At 46.7% G+C, this 25,036-nt stretch overlaps 1 protein-coding gene across 1 annotated transcript; it reads left to right on the top strand.

Moving 5' to 3' along the window:
• Window positions 1-1,577: 1,577 nt before the first annotated feature.
• Window positions 1,578-6,812, top strand: LOC123079210 (la-related protein 6A). Its single transcript, XM_044501921.1, has 10 exons — window positions 1,578-2,159; window positions 2,380-2,467; window positions 4,138-4,232; window positions 4,342-4,413; window positions 4,500-4,579; window positions 4,712-4,796; window positions 5,052-5,099; window positions 5,209-5,460; window positions 5,674-5,758; window positions 6,308-6,812. The coding sequence occupies exons 1-10, from the start codon at window positions 1,671-1,673 to the stop codon at window positions 6,460-6,462; spliced, it is 1,449 nt and encodes a 482-aa protein (XP_044357856.1). The 5' UTR covers window positions 1,578-1,670; the 3' UTR covers window positions 6,463-6,812.
• Window positions 6,813-25,036: the final 18,224 nt, after the last annotated feature.

Here is a 25,036-nt window from a genome sequence, read left to right as displayed (position 1 = left end):
AGAGGGCTTGCTCTTGAGCGTCTGATCAAGAGTCAATCCAACGGACACAGAGGGGGAGAACGATTGCACGCAATAGGTCGGCTGAAGGTAAGTTTCCTTTATATTTGGTAAACGTTTGAAAACCGTGCGCCGGCCGAAACTTCGGCCGGCCGCTCGGTCACATAACGCACTAACACACAGGCCCATGCAAACAACTTCACGCGATGCACTCGTTCCCATCCATTCGTTCCTCACGCCTGGCTCTCTCCTTTCTCAATCCAATCCAAGCCTTGACGACGACGCCACCAACCGACGACCATGGCGTCCTGCGACGGGGTGCTGGAGACTGGCGGTGACAGGATCCTGGAGACTGGCGGTGACAGGATCCTGGAGACCGGCAGTGATGGGATGCTGGAACGACGTTGGCGGATGCTACAACCGCGGGGTCGCCGGAGCTGCAACGACCTTGGCCAGCGATATGGGACGGCCCCATCGGTGCCGGAGAAGACGCGCCATGGCGTGTGTCACCTACCCCCTCGTCCTCATGGTGCACTCCGTCCATCCATCTAGCTCCACTCCAACGACGACCTCCCCCCTGAAAGCTACAACCAGCTGAGCTAGAAACTGCAACCGTCATCTTTTTTTGCTACTACCGGCGACGGATTTGCTACATTCGTCACGGCGGGTCTGCGACCTACTAGGGCAGTGGCTTTTTGTTGCAACCATCCTAAGATTTTGCTACTACCGGCGGGATTTTTGCTACATCCATCATATGTGGGGGGAGACCGCGACCTGCGACGGCAATGGCGGCGAATTGGTGCAAACGGACATGGAAAAAAGCTTCAACCGGCCTAGTATAAGTTACAACCGATAAAGAAAAAACCTTCAACAGACATGACAGAAAAACTTCAACCCTCATGGAAAAGCTGGAAGCAGGTACGAAAAAAGCTTCAAGCGACCATGAAAAAAGCTTCAAGCTAGAGCCAGCAATGGCTATGACGGCGAGGCTACGACGGGTTGACGGCGAGGTTGCAGGCTGCAACGGCGAGGCTGCTACCAAACGACAGCGGAGGATGCGACCACGAAGCAACGCCATGTTGCAACCAATGGCGACGAGGGCCGCAAAACACCCACGAGATGCAGCTTCAACAGCGGCGGCGTGGTTGCCAACAAGTCGACGAGGAGGCGAGCGAGGAGCGGCGTCCTTCGCGGGAGGGTAGACACGGGAGGCGGGAGTTTTTTCGCAAGGGCCGGGTAAGAGAAAGAGGCGCCATGGTGGAGGATGCGTTTGCGTCGAGCGCAGCCCGTACGCGAGGAAGGAGGAGGCTTTGACCTCCAAGCAAGGGAGAAGATGCAATCTGAACGGTTATTATTCAGTAAATCGAACGACTGGGGTTTGACCGGCCGAAACTTTCGGCCGGCGCACCGGCGCCCAGTACTGGCCTTTATATTTTTGAGGGATCAGATAGTTACTTCCATTTTTTTTTTCTTAAAAGTAAAACGAACACAACATTCTGGCCCAGTTTCAGTTGTCCAGCGGGCCGTTTCTCACCGATCGAGTCGTATATAGCCCAAGTCCCACACGAACATCAATCTCGAGCCCGCAGTCACACCCGTCCCCGCAGCCGCCATCGACCAAGAGCGGCGGCGACCGGTCGGCGGCCGACTCGGCTCCCCTGATCCCCTCCGGTATGGACGGCCAGGCTCCACACCCCGTCGCCGTGGCACCCGAATCCCTGCCGCAGCCACCTCCGCGTCTGGAGACGGAGGCGGAGGACGACCCCGTCGTCGTCCCCGACGCCTCCGATGCCGCTTCTTCGGAGCCCTCCAAGGTCGGCGCCCTTTCGACGTCGCCTCTTATCAAGGCGGAGGACGACCCGGTCGTCGTCCCCGACTCCGTCGAACCCGCTTCTTCGGAGGCCTCCGTGGTTAGCGCAGGTGGTGTGGTGCCGCCGTCGCGGCCTCTTGAGGCGGAGGAGGATCCCCTCATCGTCCCCGACACTTCCGAGGCCACCAATGTTGGCACAGGTAGCGTGGTGCCCCTGTTGCCATCGCCACCTCTTGAGGCGGAGGACGACCCCCTCATCGTCCCCGTCATTGATGCCTCCTCGGAGGCCTCCGACGTGGTTACCTCTGGTGTCGTGCTTACGGACGAGCTCCGTGACAAGATAGTTAAACAGGTATACCGATGGTAGTCCGGTTTTTGATACTTGGTTCGCGTGAGAATGCTGAGTATCGTGTTCTCTTTAGTCAGCACTTAGCACCCTTCATATAGATATACTATAATGCATCCTCTTATAGTTCGTGTCACAAAAATCGTATAATCCTGTATTCGTGCAAGCAAATTATATTCTGAATGCTGTGCTTGTTACTAGAAGGTAACATGTTCCATATTTGCAGGTGGAGTACTACTTCAGCGATGAGAATCTTCCCACAGATGAGTTTATGTTGAAATTTGTGATGAAGAACAAGGAGGGCCTTGGTAATGGTAAGTAGTGTGCCATTGCCTTCGGACATACATGTAATGAAAACACTCTGTATCACGGTGCTCAGAAGTTGACATATTCTAGTTCCTAGTTGTGTTAGGTTTGTTTATGAGACAATAGGCATGGAAAATGGATGAACTATTCTGGCTGTTTTCAACTTCTTACAACGAGTGTTTTTATTCTAACGGCACCATTATATTTGTCAACCACGTTATTTGAACTTGTATTAGAAACAAGCTTTTGTTGTTCATCTGTTTTTGTGGAACATTTTTGCCCTAGAAGGCTAGAATTTGCTGCATTTTCAGCAGTACATATTCAATTTGAAGTCCTTTCTTGGCATCTGTTTTTGTGGAACATTTTTGCATGCCTACACATTATGGTGCATGGTCTAGCTCTGCAAACTCGGTCCTCAGGATTACTGCCTTAGTAAACATGATGTTTTGCTCTTGCCCTAGCTTTGTTCTGTCTAGTGGAATGGAGATGAAAATGATGAAATGTGACAGGTACTTATGATGAGGCTTTTACATGGGTACTCATGGTGCAGCTTTGTTTAGTTGTGCCGAGAAGCTGGTCTAGGCCTCTGTGAATATTACATATACATTGTTCTGATTCACTCCATTCTATTCAAACAAGTAGAGATCATGGGCAGTGTCTTGTGGAATAACTATTGGGCTTCATTGTTTATTTCTGTTTCTTTAAGATCTATGCATAGCATCTTGTCAGTTCCCTTTTGGTGGTTTCTGTTAATTTTGCCTTGCTTTTGGTTTGATTTGGGAGTTTGGGACCATGAAGATAAATACATCCGATCCCTTGGTTGACAGATGTTGCCTGGTCTTCCACCATGGTAGCTCTGTCAAGATTATTTCCCCAGGAATATGATATGTACCTTACTCATCTGAGTTGTTCCTTAGCCTACAATGAAGCAGATTTTTGACCTAGGTCTGGCATGTCTGGGCCCAGTGCACGCAGGAACGAAATTTTGTACTAATCGAAATATAGCTCCATAATTTTGTTAAGATGGATTGATTTTTTGCTTTTATTTGTATTGTTCTGTATGTGATGGTGACCGAGTCGCATTTTCAAATTTCACATGAAGCAATATAAGGTGAATGGTAAATAAAATATCTTACTCCCTTAAACATAAATAAATAAATGAAGATCTTACAAAATACAAGAAATAAGCAATTTGCGCAGGCATAATTTGTGGAATTATGATGCGAGGACTGAACCAAATAGTTCCTTCGAAATATATGTGATCTCTAGTTACAACGTGCCAAACAGAATGGCAGAAATACTGCACTTTCTTTTGCAAGGCAGGGAGTTGCTTTCGTTTTTAGACAGATACATCATATATGTTTGATATTTGCTGGAATTTTGTATGCACACACTATACTAAATAACACTTATGAAGTAGCCTAAAGCCCTAAACAGCATTCCATTCAGCACCCGTTTGGATGTAAACTATGTTTTATTCAGTGTTTTTTTTGGTTCTACGTTTGTGGATTTCTATTGTGCTGTGTTTCTTCAATATTTAGTGTTGCTCGGCAGTTATTGTACTTCAGCCCATATTTAATAGATGTGCATCATGGTTTGATTTTAATGAACATCTCATGTAGTGTGTCATAGAAATGTAGAATGCTCTCTTCTAATGGTGTGTTATTCTTTACAATAGTTCCGCTTGGAGTTATTGCATCATTCAGAAAAATGAAGAAACTTGTTCAGGACCACTCTACAATTGAAGCTGCCCTTAGGACATCATCCAAGCTGGTAATATTTTGCGCTTTTGTTCTCTTTGCTGGCACTTTGGAGATCATACAGATGGAAATATGTGTGGGCTACTTGATATCCACTTATAATTGTCATCTTGTCTTATAAGGTTGTGAGCTCTAATGGGAAAAGGGTCAGAAGGTTACATCCCTTACCATGCAATGAATTGAAAGACGTGAAGGTGAATTTCTGATTCCTTCCGTACTGGAATGTTTAACTTTACCCTCTTTAACTATGTTTTGACTTTTAGCTTAAAACCATTTTCAGAAAAGGACTGTTGTGGTGGAAAATCTACCTCTGGATTTCTCCCTGGAGAGTATACAGGAGAAATTTGGATCAGTTGGCAAGTATGTTAGCTGGACATTTATAGTAGTCTGTGCTTTTATTGCAGTTGGTAATTTATGGTGTGACATTCTGAAGGCAGTTAATAGCAAATGCTACATCATTCTGAAACTGAACTTTATCATTTTATATACCAGAATTATGAAGATAACCATCCATGATCCACATGCAGTTGGAGAATCTGCAGCATCGAAGAAGCCTGACTTCATGTTGAGTAATAAGGTATGCTGTAAACATCTGGTTAGTGGTGGCATATTTAAGATCTTACCGATAATTTATGGCAGTTCTTGATTTTATACCTGTCAATACGTAGCTCTGCACATTTTTATTAACCTTGTAAATAACCACTCTATTGTAACTAGTTATTCAATGGAAATATATACGTATTCTGTTTAATTAAGTAATAACTTCATTCGTCTCTACATCTTGAGAAAATTATCTTGTGGTGCTGAATCAAGTAACTTGAGGGTTGTGCAGGTACATGCCATTGTTGAGTATGAAGCAGTGGAGGCAGCTGAGAAGGCTGTAAGTTATTCACCTCATATTCAATGACCCATTCGGTGCTAATTGAAGAGCTATACATATAGTATAATTACCTTCTTTTTAAGATGTTTTGAAATTTTTATTATATTAGGTGGCCACCTTAAACGATGAGAGGAACTGGAGAACTGGGATGAGAGTCATACTTCTGGCTAAACGAAGTGTAGTGGGATCAGGAAAGAATATCCAGTCTTCAAAAGAAAATCATGGAACATGTTTGAGAAAGAACAACGAGGGCCAGTTTTCGAAAGAAGTACAGCAGTCGGTATCAGAAAAAAATGGTGGTGCTGATTCAGGAGAGGTTGCTTCAGATAAGGAGAATGTGAACTCTGATGTTAACCATGAGGTCTGAATTTTTCGATACTTGTTCCATTCATGCTCTATTGTACGATTGAAGGTTCAGTTTCCTGTATTTTAGTGCATCATTCGTTGCCTGCACACTTCCATGCTGATAGTCTGGGCCTTTTTTCTTGTGCGGTGCACATGCTGCAAACTAGAATTACATATGTATAGTTTCAGAAGAAAGCTGATAGTGATACCCAGTTGTCCATATCTACAGGAAGTGCGCCAACACCAAAGGGCAAATGCTAGCGGTGGTCGAAAAGGCAGGTACAGAATCCAAGGAAAAGGCCTGAGTGGACAAGGTATTCTACTCAATCGTCACCTACTGAAATTTTGGATCTGATTATGGTTTGTACTTCTGTAGTGATAGAACAACATCCGTTTGTATGAAGTCCATTTGAACACATAACTTGAGTTTATTCCAAAATCAACACTAAGAGAAGCTAGATGGTAAACATGTTAATCTCCGTAAGGGAAGCTGGATTGATCTTTTTATCTCTGCTAAATGCGCTGTGATACTTCCATTTACCTAGTCCATGTGACAATGTCGTGTCATCTGTTTCCCCAGCTAGGTCCCTTTCCAACTTGAGGATTAACGTGGGAATTTCTGTCGGGCTTAAATTTGTGGATAGAACCATTGCTTTAGCATGCTTATCCTTTGCACGAGCCAAAGAACTACCCTGATTATCCTTGCATGCACATTCTTGATAACCAAACAGAAACGCGGAAGGCAAACCTCATAAGCCTTTGTGCTTTTACACCCTTGACTCTAATTTCCTCATTTATGTTACATAACTATAGTGGAGTGTACAGGACGCGCACACTTCTAATGTTTTCAATATCCATATCAGGGCACGGCTCATCCCCTACTATTCCTGGTTCGGACTCTGCAAGCAAGCCTATTTCTGGACCGAGAATGCCGGATGGAACAAGGGGCTTTACAATGGGGCGTGGTAGATTGCTTCCACTTCCAGAAGCTGAGAAGGCCCAGAAGACTGAGGAATAGAACTTTATATACAAATGGGTAGTGCCTTTTCATGCCACTTTATAAGGATGTAAGCATAACCATGCTTCTATGCTACATTTCCTTTATGACTTGTATACGGAAAAGCCCCCTGTTGCCTTTTTTGAATTAACTGTCACTTCAGTTGGAGATTTCACGCGTGGCTGGTCCTTTACCACCTTACTAGTATAATACTACTATGTATATTTGTGACAAGCTGACACCTGGTTTGATGACTGCCAAAGCTTTGCCGGTTGCCATATGCTTTGGCTTGGAAATGTCTGCTTAGGAGACCAAGTTATGTCGATCTGGTTGTGCATATTTGAATCTCAAAAAGGAGAGCAAGTTATTAAGGGTCTTTGCGCTCTGGTGCTGTATTGTTGCTGCTGATTGGATAAATGTTGCGCCAACAATAATGAATGGAGATCGAGATCACATCCTGTAGTGGTCTTTCTTTGATTTGGGCCAATTCTGCTGCCTGGTCCTGCGCTAAGGGCCTACCACGTTGGGAACCTGCCCGTGTTGCTCATCGTTGGGCCCTTGCCGCCTCAGCGTTCTTGTGCGTTGTGTCGATTCCAGTCTTGACAAGTCAAGCAAGGGCCAGTAGTTTGTCTCAAAAAAAAAGCAGGGGCCAGTAGTCACACTACGTTTTTCTTTTTTGCCAAGTAGTCACACTACGGTTGATATTTGTACTTGCTGCTGTTCTACCTTTCTGTACGGCTTAAAAAAAGGAATCTTCGGAGTTTCCATAGATGGAAGATCCATCTTTTCCGACCTACTAGTATGAAGTGGCATATTGTCTGGAGATGCCAGTTTGTTTAGATATTGAAGTCAAGGTCCTCGGGTCAGCTTACCGGAGCCCGTTTCGTGGACGAAGTAGAAGGTGGCATTTCAGCGATCCGTGCCTGGCACCATGTTGGATCTCGAGCGACCACACTCCGGGATGGTAAAAAGCAGCAGCTGGTGCCACGAGGCCGCAAAATGATTCGCCGTTGCGGTGGCACCCATCTCCCTCTCGGCCATGTCGCGCGCCGTGGCAGCGCATGCAGGGGCCGGCACGGTGGCAGGAGCACTCGTTGCCGGCACGCCCGACAGGAGCATGACCATCAAATTTGTAGGCACTGCTGACTGCTCCATAGCCATAGGCCCTAATTACATCGATCTACGCATCCGACGGAATGCATCCGAGAGTGGGCGAATTTTGTTGGCGGTTTTGGTTTCTGAAACAATCGGCCAAAGAAAAATGAACGAACGCATGTGCTTCACCAGCAAAATCAAGCAGAACCTAAAAGGCTTATCCACCCTCTCTGTAGATTTAGGCACCAGTCCCACGTGGTAGACGACATGTACGTACACCGGTAGGCTCATGTCTACACTCCACAGCGCTATCTACTCCAGCGCTAGCCACTAGCCACTCTACCGTGGTACCAGCAGAAATAGTACGGACAAACGGACCTTCACTATACTGGGATCTACCATGGCACGGCGGCTGCTACTGGGTTGAGCCGCCCAGGAGCAGAGGACACGGGCTGTTTTCACCGCTCCTTCCTCGTGTTTCACCGTTGCACCGGATCAATCAGGGTCATGCTTTCTAGAACTCTAGTACAGCTGCAAACTGTGCAATCGGTGTGGACCGAGTTCTCTTGCAGCGTCTCGGGCGGCCGAACCCGGCCGGCCAGCTAAAGCTGCCACACTGATCATCAATGGTGAACAGGCCGACCCTTTGGAGCTAGTAGGCGACGTGGTCAGCCGGTCAACCCCGTGCAGACACGGGAAGCACAACAACTAACGGCTGTTTGGTTCTAGGACTAGCATTGTCACACTTTGCCACACATTTTTACCAAGCTTGCCTAAGATTAGTTCATCAAAATGAGAGCCACAAGTTGGCAAGCCTAAGTGAATCTTGCCACACTTTTTTTATGTATGCCATGTTGGGCCCAAGTGTGGCTTGTCTAAGGTGTGGCTTGAACCAAACACTCTTCTAGGTTGGTCAAACTTGCCTAACCTTAGGTGTGCAATCTTTGGCAAAGTTAGTCGCAAATCAAACAGCCCCTTAGTCGATGGAGACTCTAAGGCAGATCATTTGCTTGAACACAACATGCCACATATCCCACATATATTGGCATGGCGAAAAAAAATAACAACAACGAAAATATATAACTTGCAACTTTTCTCTAGTATGCATGTCTGGAAATGGATCTCAGATGTGTATGCATACGTGCTATGGATAGATGCTACGTGGATCATAAATTCCTGATTGAGGTTTAGCTATGCCACTTATAGATTCCATTTCAGATTTGCAATTGGGCGGGGGAGGAGTTCATCTACCTATGCATCAATCTCTGAGAACTTCCGACAGGCCGCCTATCATCGCTAGTAGGCTCGTGGCGATGAATAGGAGTGGATTAGATGGACAGAGCGACACATCAAGACAGCATGGGGTGACATTGGATGAGAGGTACCAGAAGCCATGATTTGGAGCAATGATTTGCTGAGAGTAGATTGAGAGTGAAATCATTTGTTTTGAATCATTGTGGAGATTCGTTGACAACTAATTGCTAGCTCTAATGTAGATGAGGGTATGGAGAGTGCCGTATCACAAACAACATATGGTAAACCAACCGTTGCTATGTTGGGCGACACATGGAAAGGGGTGAAGCAATGTTGCATCTATCGGGTGGGACCAGGTGGGGCGAAGGGGAGGTGACATGAAGACCGCGGGCACTAACTAAACTTTAATGGTAAAGATAAAGACATCATTTGATTTTTTGAAATCTTAAATTCCTACAAATTTTCGTCTATGACAACTCTAACCATTTTTCAAAAAATTGGCAAATGCAATGCACGTATCGATGACCAGTAACGTGCACTTGTAAGCTGAATCTTTATGTGTTACTAATGGCTAGTAACGTGCGCCACCTACAAGCTGAATCTTTGTGCCTACTGCAGGAAATACACCACCGGTCGATTGTGAGTTAAGTATGAGATCGAGAAGCATTGATTTGTGTATGTTTTTTTGTTTATTTTGAGTGGATTTGTGTACGTTGGTCCTACACAAAATATCGAATCTCTCCGTATAAAAACCAACCTCCGGATGGACTAACACACTCAAATCTTTAGTTGTCAACTAGAGAGTGGATAAGAGGATGTGGGAGTATAGCGTTGTCAGACGCGGTCACCGCACTAGGAATGCGATGCATCAGAAATTCGATTTGAACGAGAGCGATCGAGTTTGCAAGTTTGCAAGTTTGCAAGTTTGAAATGTCACGATATAGTTCTTCGGTTCTTCTGACAACATTCTGACTGTTTTTCTTCTTCTTAATTTTCGGGAGGCCTTCCGTTCTAGTAGACCTATTGCCACACGACATACTTCGTGTCGTGTCGTTTTAAGAGCGGAATTGTTTCCCATTTTATTTTCCTTTTTCAATAGTATCATGTAAAAGCATCTATAACTGGCGCGTCCGTGGACACTGACCGGGCACTCCGTAAATACGCGTCTCCACAATCGTGTATCTTATATCCGGTAGCCTATATCCATACACGTTCATGCAATGTAATACATAGATCACCAAACGATAAAAATCAACAGGAAACGGACATATAAACCGATACCAAACGGGCATAATTCATATAAACATCACCAAAAGATCACCAAACGGGCATAGTTCACACAGTTCAATGATCCGACACATTCTAACTACATACTAGAACTAGATTATATAAAAGGAGAGGGCGAGCTTCACCACTTCCTTGCCGGCCCTTTGCCCTTCCAGTCACCGGCGCTAATGTAGGCATCCGCGGCAGGAGGTGGGTCGACGTCATAGCCGTCAGAGTCGGACCCGTCGGAGAAGGAGGAGGGGGAGGAGGAGGAGATGACGATGTAGCCTTGCAAGCGCCGGACGATGCGGTCTTGCTTGTGCTTGAGCTAGGCCACCCTCGCCGCCTCCGTCGCTGCCGCCGCCGCCTCCCGCTCGGATAGCTCAATGCCGAGCCATAGCTGCTTGACGATGATCCTTTGGAGCCGTCGGGCGTCCGTCTCCACCGTGGTAATTAAGTGACCGACGGTACACCCACTGGAGGAGACGCTCCTCCTCATCAGGAACCGACATCACGTGGCGGCGGCGGGCGGACTGCGCAGCCGCGTTGGACCCGCCCCATCTTACTTGGCCTCTGCCTCTCGTGGCAGGCGACACGTGCCTCCGACTCTGGAGTCCGCATCTGCAGCGCCGGCGGAGCGGGCACTAGAACCCACCGCTGCCCGCGCGGAGCAGAGGCCGGAGGTGGAGGAGGCCGTCGGGCAGGCGGAGCAGATTGGGCAGCCCGCGCAGATCCGCGCATGGTGCGGGAAGGGTTGGCGCTGTGGCGACGGGTGACAGGAGGCGTCACACCAGACCCGGAGCCCCCGTATCGACCCACGAGCGCTCGAGCGCGATGCGGAGCACCATCTCATACTCGTCTTCGGAGCTGCCGTCTGAGTGGCTGCCGGTGCTTGACATGCTCGCCGGCGCTAGGGATTGGACGGATTGGGGAAAGAGGAGCGTCAGGGAGCGGAGTGAAGTGAGTTAGGGTTTGCTCCGGAGGGGGATTTTGTGGGGTCAGGGTGGGCCAGCGGTGGGCCGGGCTGACGTGGCGGACGCGCCCGGGCGCGTCCAGGCCGCCTCCACTAGTAGAAAAGGGCCCATTTGTCCCGGTTTATAAGGCCCATTTGTCCCGGTTCGGGAACCGGGACTAAAGGGTCGGTACTAAAGCCCAATATCTTTAGTCCCGGTTCTTATACCAACCGGGACAGATGGGGCTCCACGTGGCCGCTGCGGCTTGCCCAGGCAGGGGGGCCTTTTGTCCGGTTGGTAGCACCAACCGGGACCAATAAGCGTCCACGCGTCAGCAGTTCAGGGGCTAGGGTTTTTGTTTTTTTTTTCTGAAGGGGGGGGGGGGTTTGGGGGGTTTTGTAGGGTTAATTTAGGGGTTTCATATATTGTGTTAGCTAGCTAATAAAGAGAAGTGTCCTCTCTTATCTCCGTGCTTGGTCGACGCTACGTACTATACATATAGAGAGGACTCGACACACTAGCTAGTAAGCAAATGAAGGAAATCATTAAGTACAGAAGATCGTCATGAACATATACAGAGAGAAGTGATCGACCTCTCCTTCTCCGAGAGATTGGTCGAACAACAAGTTTTCGTATATCTATCCGACGCTACTGGCTATATATATATATATATATATATATATATATATATATATATATATATATAATGTAAGATCTCTTACAATACCCTAACATCTGAACTCAAGTTCCACATGATATTCTCTAGCTTTATTGATGACGTGGTCAAGAAAGAATCCCACCAATTCCTCTTGAATTGCTCGCGTGCGATCTTGTGGTAGGAGTTCATTCCGCATCTGCCACATCTAATTTGAAGAAGGGGGCCAATACATGTATATGAATGAAACTCAACATAAATTATGGTAATAAAATAAAATTATGAATATTATTGCTTACGCACTTCAAATTGTCTTTTAGAGTAGCCCCGCTTATTCTTGGCCGTCGCATTGTAGATGAACTCGCAGACGTAGTATCCATAGTAATCATTCCCGGCTTCCTGCCACAAGCACTTTACGAGAAATAGAGGTCAATCAAACTGATAATGAAGCATTATAAATGGTATTGATGAAAGTAGGTAGAATCAACGGGAGATGCGCGAAACTAGCTAGCTAGTAGTACTTACTTTCAGGTATGTAAATTGTAGCTCCCCCGGCAGTCCGGAGCTTGTGCGGTGAAGTCTTTCCAAACCCTGCGAGACAAAGAAAACAATCACTTGTTATCAGAAAATGAACAAAGTTGCCGATATGGTGCGATAATGATCGATTGAACTTACTTCTCGAGCATTTTAGTCATGTCCGCATAGTCCTCGGGATCTTTTCGTCTCGAGTCTAAGACGGTTACTAGTCCTTGCTCAAGCTTAATCTCTAGGAGAATATAGTGGAACCTGCGCACGCATGCATAACTCATCAATTACATTACTATAACCTCGAGTAATAAGGGAAACCGAATATGCACAAGATAGTAACACTCACTTGAAGTTGTAAGGAAAGAGTACTTTATCTTTGTTTTGATTTATTACCAACGATGGTAGCAAGTTGGCCTCGGTTTCTTTGGCATGAAATGTAACCGTAAATTCACCTATGAGATTTGTGTTAATGAACCCAATATCATAGATTTGTGCTTTTCTGCATTCGACGATCTTCAATCTGCATAATATAGTGAGGATAATTATATATACATGCAATGAAAGAGCTGAGCTATATATAGAGACTTAATGACAGAAGTAGTACTTACAGACAGTAGCAAGTGACCGTTAATTTATCGAGGGGCTTTTGATTGAAAAACTGGAAGAACTCCTCAAATGGAACAGACAACAGATCAATTCCAACGAGGTCGTGCTCCTCTTTAACTCTCAGCATCAAAGTATCCTTCCCAGACTCTCTGCAGGTTTTCATGTACCAATCATGGAATCTTCGCATCATCGTTGTTAGAGGAGGACTTCCATCTTTGAAGAGAGGCTTCCCGTACTGGTATCTGAATTCGTCCACCTTCGTTATATCAAAATGTGCATCATCGTCGTGCATGTAATCTGCAGGATTGGTACCGGGCAAGATCCCCGGATGATTAGCGACGATATCGCTAGACACCTTGAGTGGGGGGCACGATTTGTTCGCTTGTTCGCCGAGCTAGGGAATTTGTTTCCCACTTCTTTGTTCTGCTAACCCTCGATCACTGCAAGTACTTCCCGACCGCTCCGCTTCGATATATGACCTTTCAATAATGCGCTCATAGTTGGTTTTCGGCGGAGACGGTGGTGGTTTCTTCAGGGCATCAATAGTGTGCTTTGCTTTCACCGGATCTATCCTCTCCTCCGGAGGTGGATGTTTCTTAGCTCTTCGTGTTTCAAAGAAGTCCTTCACATAGGCTTGACAGATCTCCGTGTTTTCCTCCACGGTCCTCTCGTATGGTAACTTCTCTAGAGGCTTGAGAGATGGACCGAATCTGTATTGCCTCCCGCCTCTGGCTGTACTGCTAGGCGCCGGAGCGGCTGGAGCGGCGGCGGCTATCTTCCTTTGTTGCTTACGAGGCGGAGAAGGAGGCGGAGTGCTACGATGCGTCGGAGCAGCGGCGGCTCTCTTCCGCCCTTGCTGACAAGGAGGAGGAGGCGGGCTGCTCGAACGCGCCGGCGCAGGCGCAGGCGGAGAAGGAGGCGAAGTGCCACCACGCGTCGGAGCAGGCGGAGAAGGAGGCAGAGTGCCCTGATCACTCGCCGGAGGAGGAGGCGGAGTGCCCTGACTCATCGGAGGAGGAGGAGGCGGAGGCGTCCAGTTCGGAAGGTTGATGAGCTCCTTCCGCCATAGACATGGAGTCTTCAGAGCAAGACCCAGCCGTGTCTCCCCTTCACCGGTAGGGTGGTCAAGCTCGAGGTCGTCAAATCCCTCCGTTATTTCATCCACCATCACAACAGCATATCCTTCTGGAATCAGACTGTAGTGAAAAGTTGCGCCGGGTTCAGGAGGTGCAACAGAGCCGACAACTGCCTTGACTTTGATGGTCTGCCATTGCGTCATAAGGTGGCAATGTTGAGACTCCGTGATAGCATCCACGGGGTAGCTAGTAGGAGCCGTGAAGACAGGCTCCTGAAGGAGCTCAGTGGAAGCCACGCTACTTCTCCGCTGAGATGGCGGGGTAGCTTCGGGGGTAGCTCCGACATGTAGCTGGCTGTCCTTTTCCTCTAGCGCTTGTACCCTTGCATGCAGCTTCTGCAGTTCGGTCTGCTCCTTTTTCCTCCTCCTCTCCCGGGTTTTGTAACCGCCTGCCTCGGGAAACCTAGCCTTCCACGAAACGGAGCCTGGCGTGCCTCGTGTCCGTCCAGGGTGCTCAGGATTCCCGAGGGCCATTGTGAGCTCGTCGTTATCTCTGTCGGGAACGAACGTCCCTTGCTGCGCTGCGGCGATATACTCCTGAAGCTTCGCGACGGGTATTCTCAGTTGCTGGTTCGTCCAAACGCACTTCCCTGTTTCAGGGTCCAAGGTTTCCCCAACCCCGAAGAACCAAGTCCTTGAACGGTCTGGCCAGTTCAATGTCTCTGGTTTGACCCCTTTATCAAGCAGGTCATTCTCAGCCTTGTCCCACAACGGCTGGGTTTTGAGGTAGCCACCTGACCCCGTGCGATGGTGAAGCTCCTTCTTCGCAGCATTTTTCTTGTTTGTCGCTGACATCTTCTTACTCTTCAATACTTTGATAGACAACGTGACATATAGAAGAATATATATATATATATATATATATATATATATATATATATATATATATATATATATATAGGACAAATGTTTCCTACAAGCAGTGGTAGTTACCACCAGTTGCTTTTGTATGTTGTATCGAAACCGAGAGTACGTACGTGTAGTATGTAGTATATAACAATGATTAGGTAGTATATATACTAATTTTTAGGTAGTATGTACCATGTTTTGAGTATGCTCTTTTTTACGTACAAATATGTACATATTTCACAAATATAACAAAAACTATGGGCTCATATGCAATTTTTTCATGCAACTTGCTTTGAAATATCTTAGATATAGTATATGAACATATTTAAAATAATAAAATAGTATATATAGTACCACATGGTAGTATATGAGATATGTGGGGTAACTACCACCGGGTGGTAGGATGGATTTTCCCTATATATATATATATATATATATATATATATATATATATATATATGAGATCAGAAAAAATTAGATCAACTTGTGCACATCCATAATGGGGCATTCTTGATAAATCTGGACCCTCGACCCCTGGACGACCCTCGACCCTAGACCGCTCGGCGATCCACGACCCTCTATACCCTAGTTCCCGACCCTCGACCCCCTCATGTCACGTTTGTCTAGTGTCAAAGGATTCAACAAAACCATGTCTTCATCATTAGGCGAAAGTAACAGGCGCATGATGGTACAAAGTTCTCCAAAGTTGTTCTGAACGGAGTCCCGGATAGGATAATTCATCCCGGCAGGCGGTTACAACTTTGGAGCTTCGTACCATCATGCCCCGGTTACTTCCGGCTAATGATGAAGCAATGGATTTCTTCAATACTTTGACAAACAACGTGACATATAGAAGAATATATATAGATGAAATCAGAATATATATATATAAGAAGAGGAAGAAGAAGACAAAAAAGAGGAGAAGAAGAAAGGAATAGAGGAATCGAAGAAAAAAAAAGAAAAAAAGAGGAGAAGAAGAAAGGAATAGAGGTATTCCTTTCTTCTTCTCCTCTTTTTTTCTTCTTTTTTTCTCTTCTTATTTATTTCTCCTCTTCTTCCTCTCCTCTTCTTCTCCTTCTTCTTCTCCTTCTTCCTCTTCTTATTTCCCTTTTTCCTCTCCTTCTTTTTCTTCTAAATATGAACACATAAATTGACAAAAAATATGCACAAAAACATATACATAAATTTTCCTATACATACACAATTTTTTTTACAAATATGCACATATATATGAACATATACATAAATTGACAAAAAAATACATTTATGGAAAAAATGCTATGAACATGTACACACATATATACACATACACACACATGTACACAAAAAATACAGGGGCGGCGCGCGGCGCCAGTGCAGGGCAGGGGCGGCGGCATGGCGGCCGCGCAGGACAGGGGCGGCGCACGGCGGCAGCGAAGGGCAGGGGCGGCGGCAGCGCCAGTATAGGGAGGAGGAGGAGGGGATCGGGGCGGCGCTCACAGCGAGGAGGCGTCGGCGACGAGGAGCGGGCTCGGGGGCGGCGGACGGCGACGGCGCGCTCGAGGGCGGCGGCAGGGGCGCGCGGGCTCGGTGACGACGTCGGCGACGGCGACAACGAGGCACGGGTGACGGCGGCGGCGCGCTCGGGGGCGACGGCAGGGGCGGCGGACGGCGTCGGGGTAGCCTGGCGGCGTCGAGGAGGTCGGCGTCTTCGGGGGCAACTGGCGATGAAAACCAAAATTTTCACAAGTGTTTCTTATATAGCAAACCCTTTGGTCCCGGTTTATGGCACGAACTGGGACGAATGCCCCCTTGGTCCTAGTTCTGCCACCAACCGGGACCAAAGGTCTCTTTTCAGCAGCCCAAAGGGCGGGAAGCAGAGGCCTTTGGTCCCGGTTGGTGGCACCAACCGGGACTAAAAGGGGGGCATTGGTGCCGGTTCGTAGCACCAACTGGGACCAATGCCCCCCTTTAGTCCCGGTTGGTGCCACCAACCGGGACCAAAGAACTTGTGCTGCCCGCGTCACGATCAAAAGTTTAGTCCCACCTCGCTAGTCGAGAGAGCTCGAGAGTGGTTTATAAGCGCTGCTGCACCCATCCTGTCGAGCTCCTCTCAACTGCAGGCTTTTTGGCCTAATCTGTCACTATGTGCCTGTGGGCCTACTGGGCCTGAATCCTGGCCCATGTTTGGGTTTCTAGTCGTATTCAGGCCGTGGTGGCCCAGTAGGTGGCAATTTTTTTAATTTTTTTGTTTTTTTGTTGCTTTATTTGTTTAATTGTGTTTCTACTTACAACAAAATACTTACTGTTGCTATTTTTATTTATTTTATTAAAGTTTATTTATTTTACTGTATTAAGTTTATTTTGTTGCTACTTATTTATTTTATTAAAATTTATTTTATTTTGTTTCTACTTATTTATTTTATTAAATTTTATTTTATTTTATTTTGTTTCTACTTATTTATTAAAGTTTATTTTGTTCCTACTTATTTATTTTATTTTGTTTCTACTTATTTATTTTTTGCTTTATTTATTTATTTTATTTTATTTTTTGCTTTATTTATTTATTTTATGAATTTTTTCTTTTAATGTTTTGAACAAAAAATACTTTATAATTTTAGTTGGATAAATTTTATATAATTTTAGTTTCAATAATACTAGAGGTTTATAAAAGCTTTTTAGTTGATTCCTTTAGCTATTAGAGTTTCATTAAAGTTTTCTAGTTCATTCTTTTTTCTATTAGAGTTTCATTAAAGTTTTCTAGTTCATTCTTTTAGTTAAATTTTTTGCTATTAGAGTTTCATAAAAGTTTTCCAGTTCATTCATTTTTATATTAGTTCATTCTTTGAGCTAAATGACCCTGAAATTGAAAAGCACTTCAGATGAACTCTGAAGAGGTTGAAAATTGGCATGGTATCATCATTTCACCCACATAGCATGTGCTAAAAAGTTGAGAGGGTTACGACAAAAACTGGATGCACTTCGTGTACAAAATGGACAATCTGTTTCGAAGTATTAGGGTTTAGGACGAAAGCTCATCTGTTACAAAGGGATTTCATTTTTTTGAACTCCAGACTTTTTGTGTGTTCAAAATGCACCATTCAAAGCCACATCATCAGTTTTCAACCCTTTCTGACTTCATTTGTTATTTTTCATGCATTTACTGATTTTTTTAGCTATATGACCCTGAAAATAAAAGCACTACGAATGAACTCTGAAAAGGTTGGAAGTTGGCATGGTATCATCATTTCACCCACATAGCATGCGCTAAAAAGTTGAGAGGATTACGGCAAAAACTGGATGCACTTCGTGTACAAAACGGACAATCTCTTTCGAAGTATCAAGGTTTCATACGGAAACTCGTTTGTTACAAAAGGCATTTCATTTTTTTGAACTTATTTGAACTCCAGACTTTTTGTGTGTTCAAAATGCACCATTCAAAGCCACATCATCAATTTTCAACCCTTTCTGACTTCATTTGTTATTTTTCATGCATTTACTGATTTTTTTTGAGCTATATGACCCTGAAAATGAAAAGCACTACAAATGAACTCTGAAAAGGTTGAAAGTTGGCATGGTATCATCATTTCACCCACATAGCATGTGCTAAAAAGTTGAGAGGGTTACGGCAAAAACTGGATGCACTTCGTGTACAAAACGGACAATCTCTTTTGAAGTATCACGGTTTCATACGGAAACTCGTCTGTTACAAAAGGCATTTCATTTTTTTGAACTTATTTGAACACCAGACTTTTGTGTGTTCAAAGTGCACCATTCAAAGCCACATCATCAATTTTCAACCCTTTCTGACTTCATTTGTTATTTTTCATGCATTTACTGATTATTTTGAGCTATATGACCCTGAAAATGAAAAGCACTACAAATGAACTCTGAAAAGGTTGAAAGTTGGCATGGTATCATCATTTCACCCACATAGCATGTGCTAAAAAGTTGAGAGGGTTACGGCAAAAACTGGATGCACTTCGTGTACAAAACGGACAATCTCTTTCGAAGTATCAGGGTTTCATACGGAAACTCGTCTGTTACAAAAGGCATTTCATTTCTTCACATGTAACTGCAGAGATATTCTAGATCAAAGGCATCATCATAATAGTTGTGGAGAGAAAGTCTTCACTTTTTCTTCGCTTGTGTCCTTTGCTTATTGCGCCGTAACCATGGATAATCTTCATCGTTTAACAGGGTGCTTGGGTCAGCCTTGAAAGAACTATGTGGCGCTTTGGCTCATCGTATGATGTGTTCGCTTCCTTATCTTTTCTTTTTCTCGGTTTGGTAGACATGTCCTTCACATAGAAAACCTGCGCCACATCATTGGCTAGGACGAATGGTTCGTCTGTGTACCCACGATTGTTCAGATCCACTGTTGTCATTCCGTACTGTGGGTCTACCTGTACCCCGCCTCTTGACAGATTGACCCATTTGCACTTAAACAAAGGGACCTTAAAATCATGTCCGTAGTCAAGTTCCCATATGTCCACTATGTAACCATAATATGTGTCCTTTCCCCTCTTGGTTGCTGCATCAAAGCGGACACCGCTGTTTTGGTTGGTGCTCTTTTGATCTTGGGTGATCGTGTAAAATGTATTCCCATTTATCTCGTATCCTTTGTAAGTCAATACAGTCGAAGATGGTCCCCTGGACAACGAGTACAACTCATCACAAACAGTGTTGTCACCTCTGAGATGTGTTTCCAACTAACTGCCGAAAGTCCTGATGTGTTCACATGTAATCCAGTCGTCACACTGCTCCGGGTGTTTGGAGCGCAGACTGTTCTTGTGTTCATCGACATATGGGGTCACCAAGGTAGAGTTCTATAGAACTGTGTAGTGTGCCTGAGACCAAGAATGCCCCTCCTAGCGTGTCGGGGATATTACCACTGGGCGTAAACCGGCCAGGAGAGGCCGGGTTAACCCCGTAAGTAGTTCATCTGTATCTGAAGTCCATGAAGACAGATGATGACGCTTCATGAAGGCCCAAGGCCCAAAGCCGGTTTAAGGCCTGTAGACATAAACCGGCATTGATATGTAAACTTGTGTTGTAAGATAGAAGTAGCATAGACCGAGCCGAACACGATTATGAGCCGGCCTCGGGATTCTGTAAACCGGCGGGCGTCAACCCATGTATATAAGGGGACGACCCGGCGGCGGTTCAGGGAGAACAGACAACAACTCGAGACCCAGGAAAAGCGTATTGGCTCCCTGGTCATCGAAACCCCATCAATTCCATCACAACTAGACGTAGGCTTTTACCTTCATCGTAAGGGGCCGAACTAGTATAAACTCTCTTGCGTCCCTTGTCTGCTTTAACCCCTTTAAGCTAACCCGTAGCGATGGCTCCACGACTAAGTCCTTTCTCTAGGACATCTGCCGTGACAAAACCACGACAGTTGGCGCCCACCGTGGGGCGATCGCACGATGGTTTCAAGTTCTTGGAGGGCAACTTCGAAGGACTCAAGGGTTACGCTGTGGGCCGGATGACCAAGAGTCGTCACGCTACATCGACGATGGAGGCTGGGGCCCCAAGGCCGGCTCAATCGAGTACGGGTACCGGGTCCCCTTTGGTGGCATACACGTTTTCATTGGCAAGATCGGCAAACCGGGCCCTGAGCCGGACATATGCACCGACCTCGTTGAAACGGCTCAGCGGGCGAGATCTGCCCGGGTCAAGCCTGTCATGAAGCGTGCCTTCATGGGAGTTATCCATGGAGGGGAATCTGAGGATAGATCGGAATCTGGTGGTGAGACCGTGGTTTTTTCCGGCGACGAGTCATCAACTGGAGAGACCGAGTCGTTATATCAGTTACAAGATGGCCGGATTGGGGGCTGTTCCGATGGCGACAGTATTCCGGACCCCTCAGATCTGCCAAACCGGGTGGCGATCTTCATGGCCGGCACGCAACCAGCGCTCCATTCTTTGACCGCAGCGGCGATGATTTCCGGATCAGCATCGGCGGCAACGGCTGGGGCAGGAGGCCCTGTGCGACCGCCGGCTCAGGTTCTATCTGATTTGTTTGATGTGTTGGCAACGCTGATGGCGGAGGTTAATCCGGCGGATCAGGATGCACACAATGCGGAAATCGCGAAAGTAAAAGATCAGATCACCCAGGCAAAAGCCGACTTAGCAGCTGAGGATACCAGGATAGCCGCGGAGCGGGCCGCTTTGGATGCACAAGCTTACCGGAATATGCTGGATTAGAGTGCGTCGAACGAAGTCCTGAAGAGGAGGCACTGATCTCGCCTGCCGCCGGTTTATGATGCTAGAAATCTCTTTAACACCCCAGGAGCAGGGACCAGTAATCCGCCGGTGGTAAACCGGGCAGAGGCACCCGGAGCAGGGGCGCCGGTTCAGCCACGTTTGGTGGATCCGCCTCGTGAGAACAACGTTGTGGTACCTCATGTCCCCACGCCACCGGGTCATTATTCTAACCCAATGGACAACATTGTCGCTGCCGCTTCACGGCTGGTGGCCATCCCGATCGAAGGCGATTCTCCAACAGCGGTCGAGACGCGTCGGGTTAAGGAGCTTCTTCAGACAGCCTTGGTTCAACAGGAGGCTTATTCATATAGTCGCGATCGGATTCATTCCACTCCCCGTCCAAGCCGGAGTTACAGCAGGCGTATGGATGAACCGACAGTATCAAGCAATGCACGGAACCGTGATCTGCCCCGTGGCCATAACCCGGCGGGTGGTGCTGGTGATGCTCAGGAGGTGGTGGACCGGGCTCGGGCACGCAGAGAGGCCGAGTTAGTGGTGCAGCACGAGGCCCGTCAGCTTACTCCGGTTCGTCCAACCACATCGGTGGAACCAGGAGTTACCTCTAGTTCCTTGGGAGTGCCATGTCTTGTCCCAGCGTTGCGCAATGTGCGCCTTCCCAAGGATTTCAAGGGCCCGCGCAAGGTGCCGAATTACACCGCCGATTTATCCCCTGAAACATGGGTCGAAAGCTATGAGATGGCCATGGAGATGCTGGACGTGGATGATGCGGCATGTGCGAAGTACTTCACCATGATGCTAGAATATGAGGCTTTACTCCATGGTCTTCGGATGGCTAAGGAGATGAATCTAAGCCGAGTTATGTGCTTCGGTGACTCGGATCTGGTGGCTCAACAAGTGTCCGTCACTTGGGATTCCAAGGACCCACTAATGGCAGCATATCGTCGTGAGGTGGATATTGTTGCAGGTCACTTTAAAGGATATCAGGTGGATCATGTGGACCGGCGGAAGAATGAAGCAGCGGGCGCTTTAAGTCGCCTGGGTTCCCAATGTAAACCGGTTCCACCTAATGTCTTCCTGGATGTTTTGCATAATCCGTCCGTCAAGCTTCCTGGTGAAGAGGATTTGGCTGTTCCTGATCCGGAGGCTCAATTGGTGGCAGCTCTACATGTTATCCCGGATTGGACGGTTCCATATCTGGCGTATATAAACCGGGGCGAGTTACTAGAGGATGAAACTTTGGCCAGGCAGATAACCCGGCGGTCCAAGTCCATGACTATTATCAATGGTGAGTTACATCATTGCAGTGTGACAGGGGCGTTTCAACGCTGTGTATCTCCTGAGGAAGGCCGTGAAATTTTGCGTGAGATCCATGAAGGAGATTGTGGTCACCACGCCGGTTCAAAATCTTTGGTGGCCAAGGCGTTTCGTCACGGTTTCTATTAGTTGACAGCTCATGCTGATGCCGAGGACTTGGTCAAAAGATGTGATGGCTGTCAGAAATTCTCAAGACGCGCTCATGTACCGGCTCAAGAATTGAGGATGATTCCAATCACCTGGCCGTTTGCAACTTGGGGGCTGGATATGGTTGGGCCTTTCAAGAGGTCCAAGGACAAGAATACCCACCTCTTGGTGGCGGTTGATAAGTTCACGAAGTGGGTGGAGGCAGAGCCAGTTAGTAAGTGTGACGCAGCCACGGCAGTTCAATTCATCCAAAAAGGTGATTTTCCGGTTTGGCTTTCCACACAACATTATAACAGACAATGGTACCAATCTGTCAAAGGGTGCCATGAAGGAGTTCTGTCAACGTGAGCACATACGGCTTGATGTATCATCAATGGCTCACCCCCAGTCCAATGGTCAAGCGGAGAGGGCCAATCAAGAGATCTTGAGAGGCATCAAACCCCGGCTTATGGTTCCTTTGGAACGGACGCTGGGTTGTTGGGTTGAGGAGCTACCTTCAGTGTTATGGAGCATCAATACCACACCCAATAGATCGACAGGATACACACCGTTCTTCATGGTTTATGGAGCGGAAGCGGTTCTTCCTAGTGACATCCGTCATGACTCGCCTCGTGTAGCAGCATATGTTGAAGCGGACAACGAGAAGGCACGGCAGGAAGCTCTTGACCTGTTAGATGAGGAGTGTGACATGGCGGCAGCCCGTTCGGCGATTTATCAGCAAGATCTGCATCGTTATCATAGCCGCCGGGTTAGAACCAGAACCTTTCAAGAAGGATATTTGGTGCTTCGACTCATCCAGGATCAGACGGATATGCACAAGCTATCCCCGCCTTGGGAAGGACCTTTTGTGGTCAGCAATGGTCAGCAAGAAGCTGCACAACGGGTCATACTACCTAATCGATGTTCGAGAGCGCAAAGACTCACGTAAATCGGAGGAGGAGACCAACCGGCCGTGGAATATTGCTCATCTTCGGCCCTACTATACTTGAGCTACAGGCTCTGCTTATGTACATATTATGACATTGTATATATTATGATCAATATAATAAACCGGAACCTCAGCTAAAGCAGGGTATCTATTGTTTTCTTACATCATGTGTGGTTACATGGAGCTTACAAAGTGGCGTCCGGTTTACCCCTTGATTCGGCTTCTCAAAGCTTGATATTAGATCACTTGGGGGCTTGGTCGTATCCGAACCATAGCTATGCCTCTTGATCGGCGCAATGCCACAACATCACTTGGGAGCTTGGTCGTATCCGAACCATAGCTACGCCTCTTGATCGGCGCAATGCCACAGCATCACTTGGGAGCTTGGTCGTATCCGAACCATAGCTACGCCTCTTGATCGGCGTAATGCCACAACATCACTTGGGGGCTTGGTCGAACCCAAACCATAGCAACGCCTCTTGATCGGCGTAATGCCACAGCATCACTTGGGGGCTTGGTCGAACCCGAACCATAGCAACACTTCTTGATCGGCGTAATGCCACCGCATCACTTGGGGGCTTGGTCGAACCCGAACCATAGCAACACCTCTTGATCAAATTTGGGGCCTGGCAGCCCGTGAAAAGCCTCGACTACAACGGTTTTATTTTCCTTTTGCTAAGTTTCTTTTTCTTTTGCTAAGATTTGTGATGTTTTCAAACCAGTGTTTATCAACCCGGTTAGGTTGTCAACTACAAGTTGTCAGTACATGACCAAGCTATAATCCGGAGACTATCAGCCCGGTCTGGTTTTGACTCATAGTCACGAGTATGGAATAAACCGGTGTTTATCACAACCCGGAACGGGTTTATTGTAAACCAGCATTATATAACAGGAGATACTTTTACTCCGGATTAGGGTTATTACCCTCATTACAAGGTTGGTCAGCCAACACTATGCCTAAAGGTCACAGGTATCATATATTTCCATATTTGGTTATCTTTTACAACCTTGGTCATATATATAGTTGGGTATCATGACCCGCCCGGTGGTAAACCACCAGGGCGCTTTAAGCTTCTTCTCTGCAGGAACAGCTTGAATAAATAGCTATGGATTATGAACATCATATCTTAAGCATGGCGGATTAACACGCATCAGTTGCAGATAAATATGCACGAAGGCATAACAAACCAAGTATTTTAACTAGCCTATTACAAGGCGTTTTAGTGCCCAACGGATAATTGTTTATCAATAAGCATTGCAGCGTGGCAAACTAAACTGGCCCCCGGATTATGATTGCTTATCAGCTTGACCCGACGGTTGCGGGTCATCTTGCACCGGTTCAACTTCTTCGTCTCTACCCAGCGGTTGGAAGTCAACAGTTGTCCAGTCGATCCCAGTTAAAGCTTGAAACACAGCCTTATCACTTATAAGGGTGGACGGTTCAATATCAGGGGCATAAGTGTGCTTACGGATTGGAGGGATCAGGTTTTGAGCCTCAGGAGTTGGTGCAGCAACCCGCTTGTTATTGGTATCATAGCTCGCCTGGTAAAATGAAAGATCAGCCTCTTCAGCAAGTTGACATGCCAGTGGACGTACTTCCCGGTTTATGGCGCGGAGATCATCAGTGCCAAACTCTGATCCGTCTTCTTTTA

Source organism: Triticum aestivum, chromosome 3D, assembly GCF_018294505.1.
Source record: "Triticum aestivum cultivar Chinese Spring chromosome 3D, IWGSC CS RefSeq v2.1, whole genome shotgun sequence".
Taxonomy (NCBI): domain Eukaryota; kingdom Viridiplantae; phylum Streptophyta; class Magnoliopsida; order Poales; family Poaceae; genus Triticum; species Triticum aestivum.
This window is presented reverse-complemented; position numbering and strand designations above follow the sequence as displayed.

Coding starts and splice junctions, on each gene's coding strand:
- LOC123079210 (XM_044501921.1), top strand. CDS start 1,671: ATGGACGGCCAGGCTCCACACCCCGTCGCCGTGGCACCCGAATCCCTG. Junction 4,414..4,499: donor ATGAATTGAAAGACGTGAAG/GTGAATTTCTGA, acceptor AACCATTTTCAG/AAAAGGACTGTTGTGGTGGA. Junction 5,100..5,208: donor TGGAGGCAGCTGAGAAGGCT/GTAAGTTATTCA, acceptor TTATTATATTAG/GTGGCCACCTTAAACGATGA.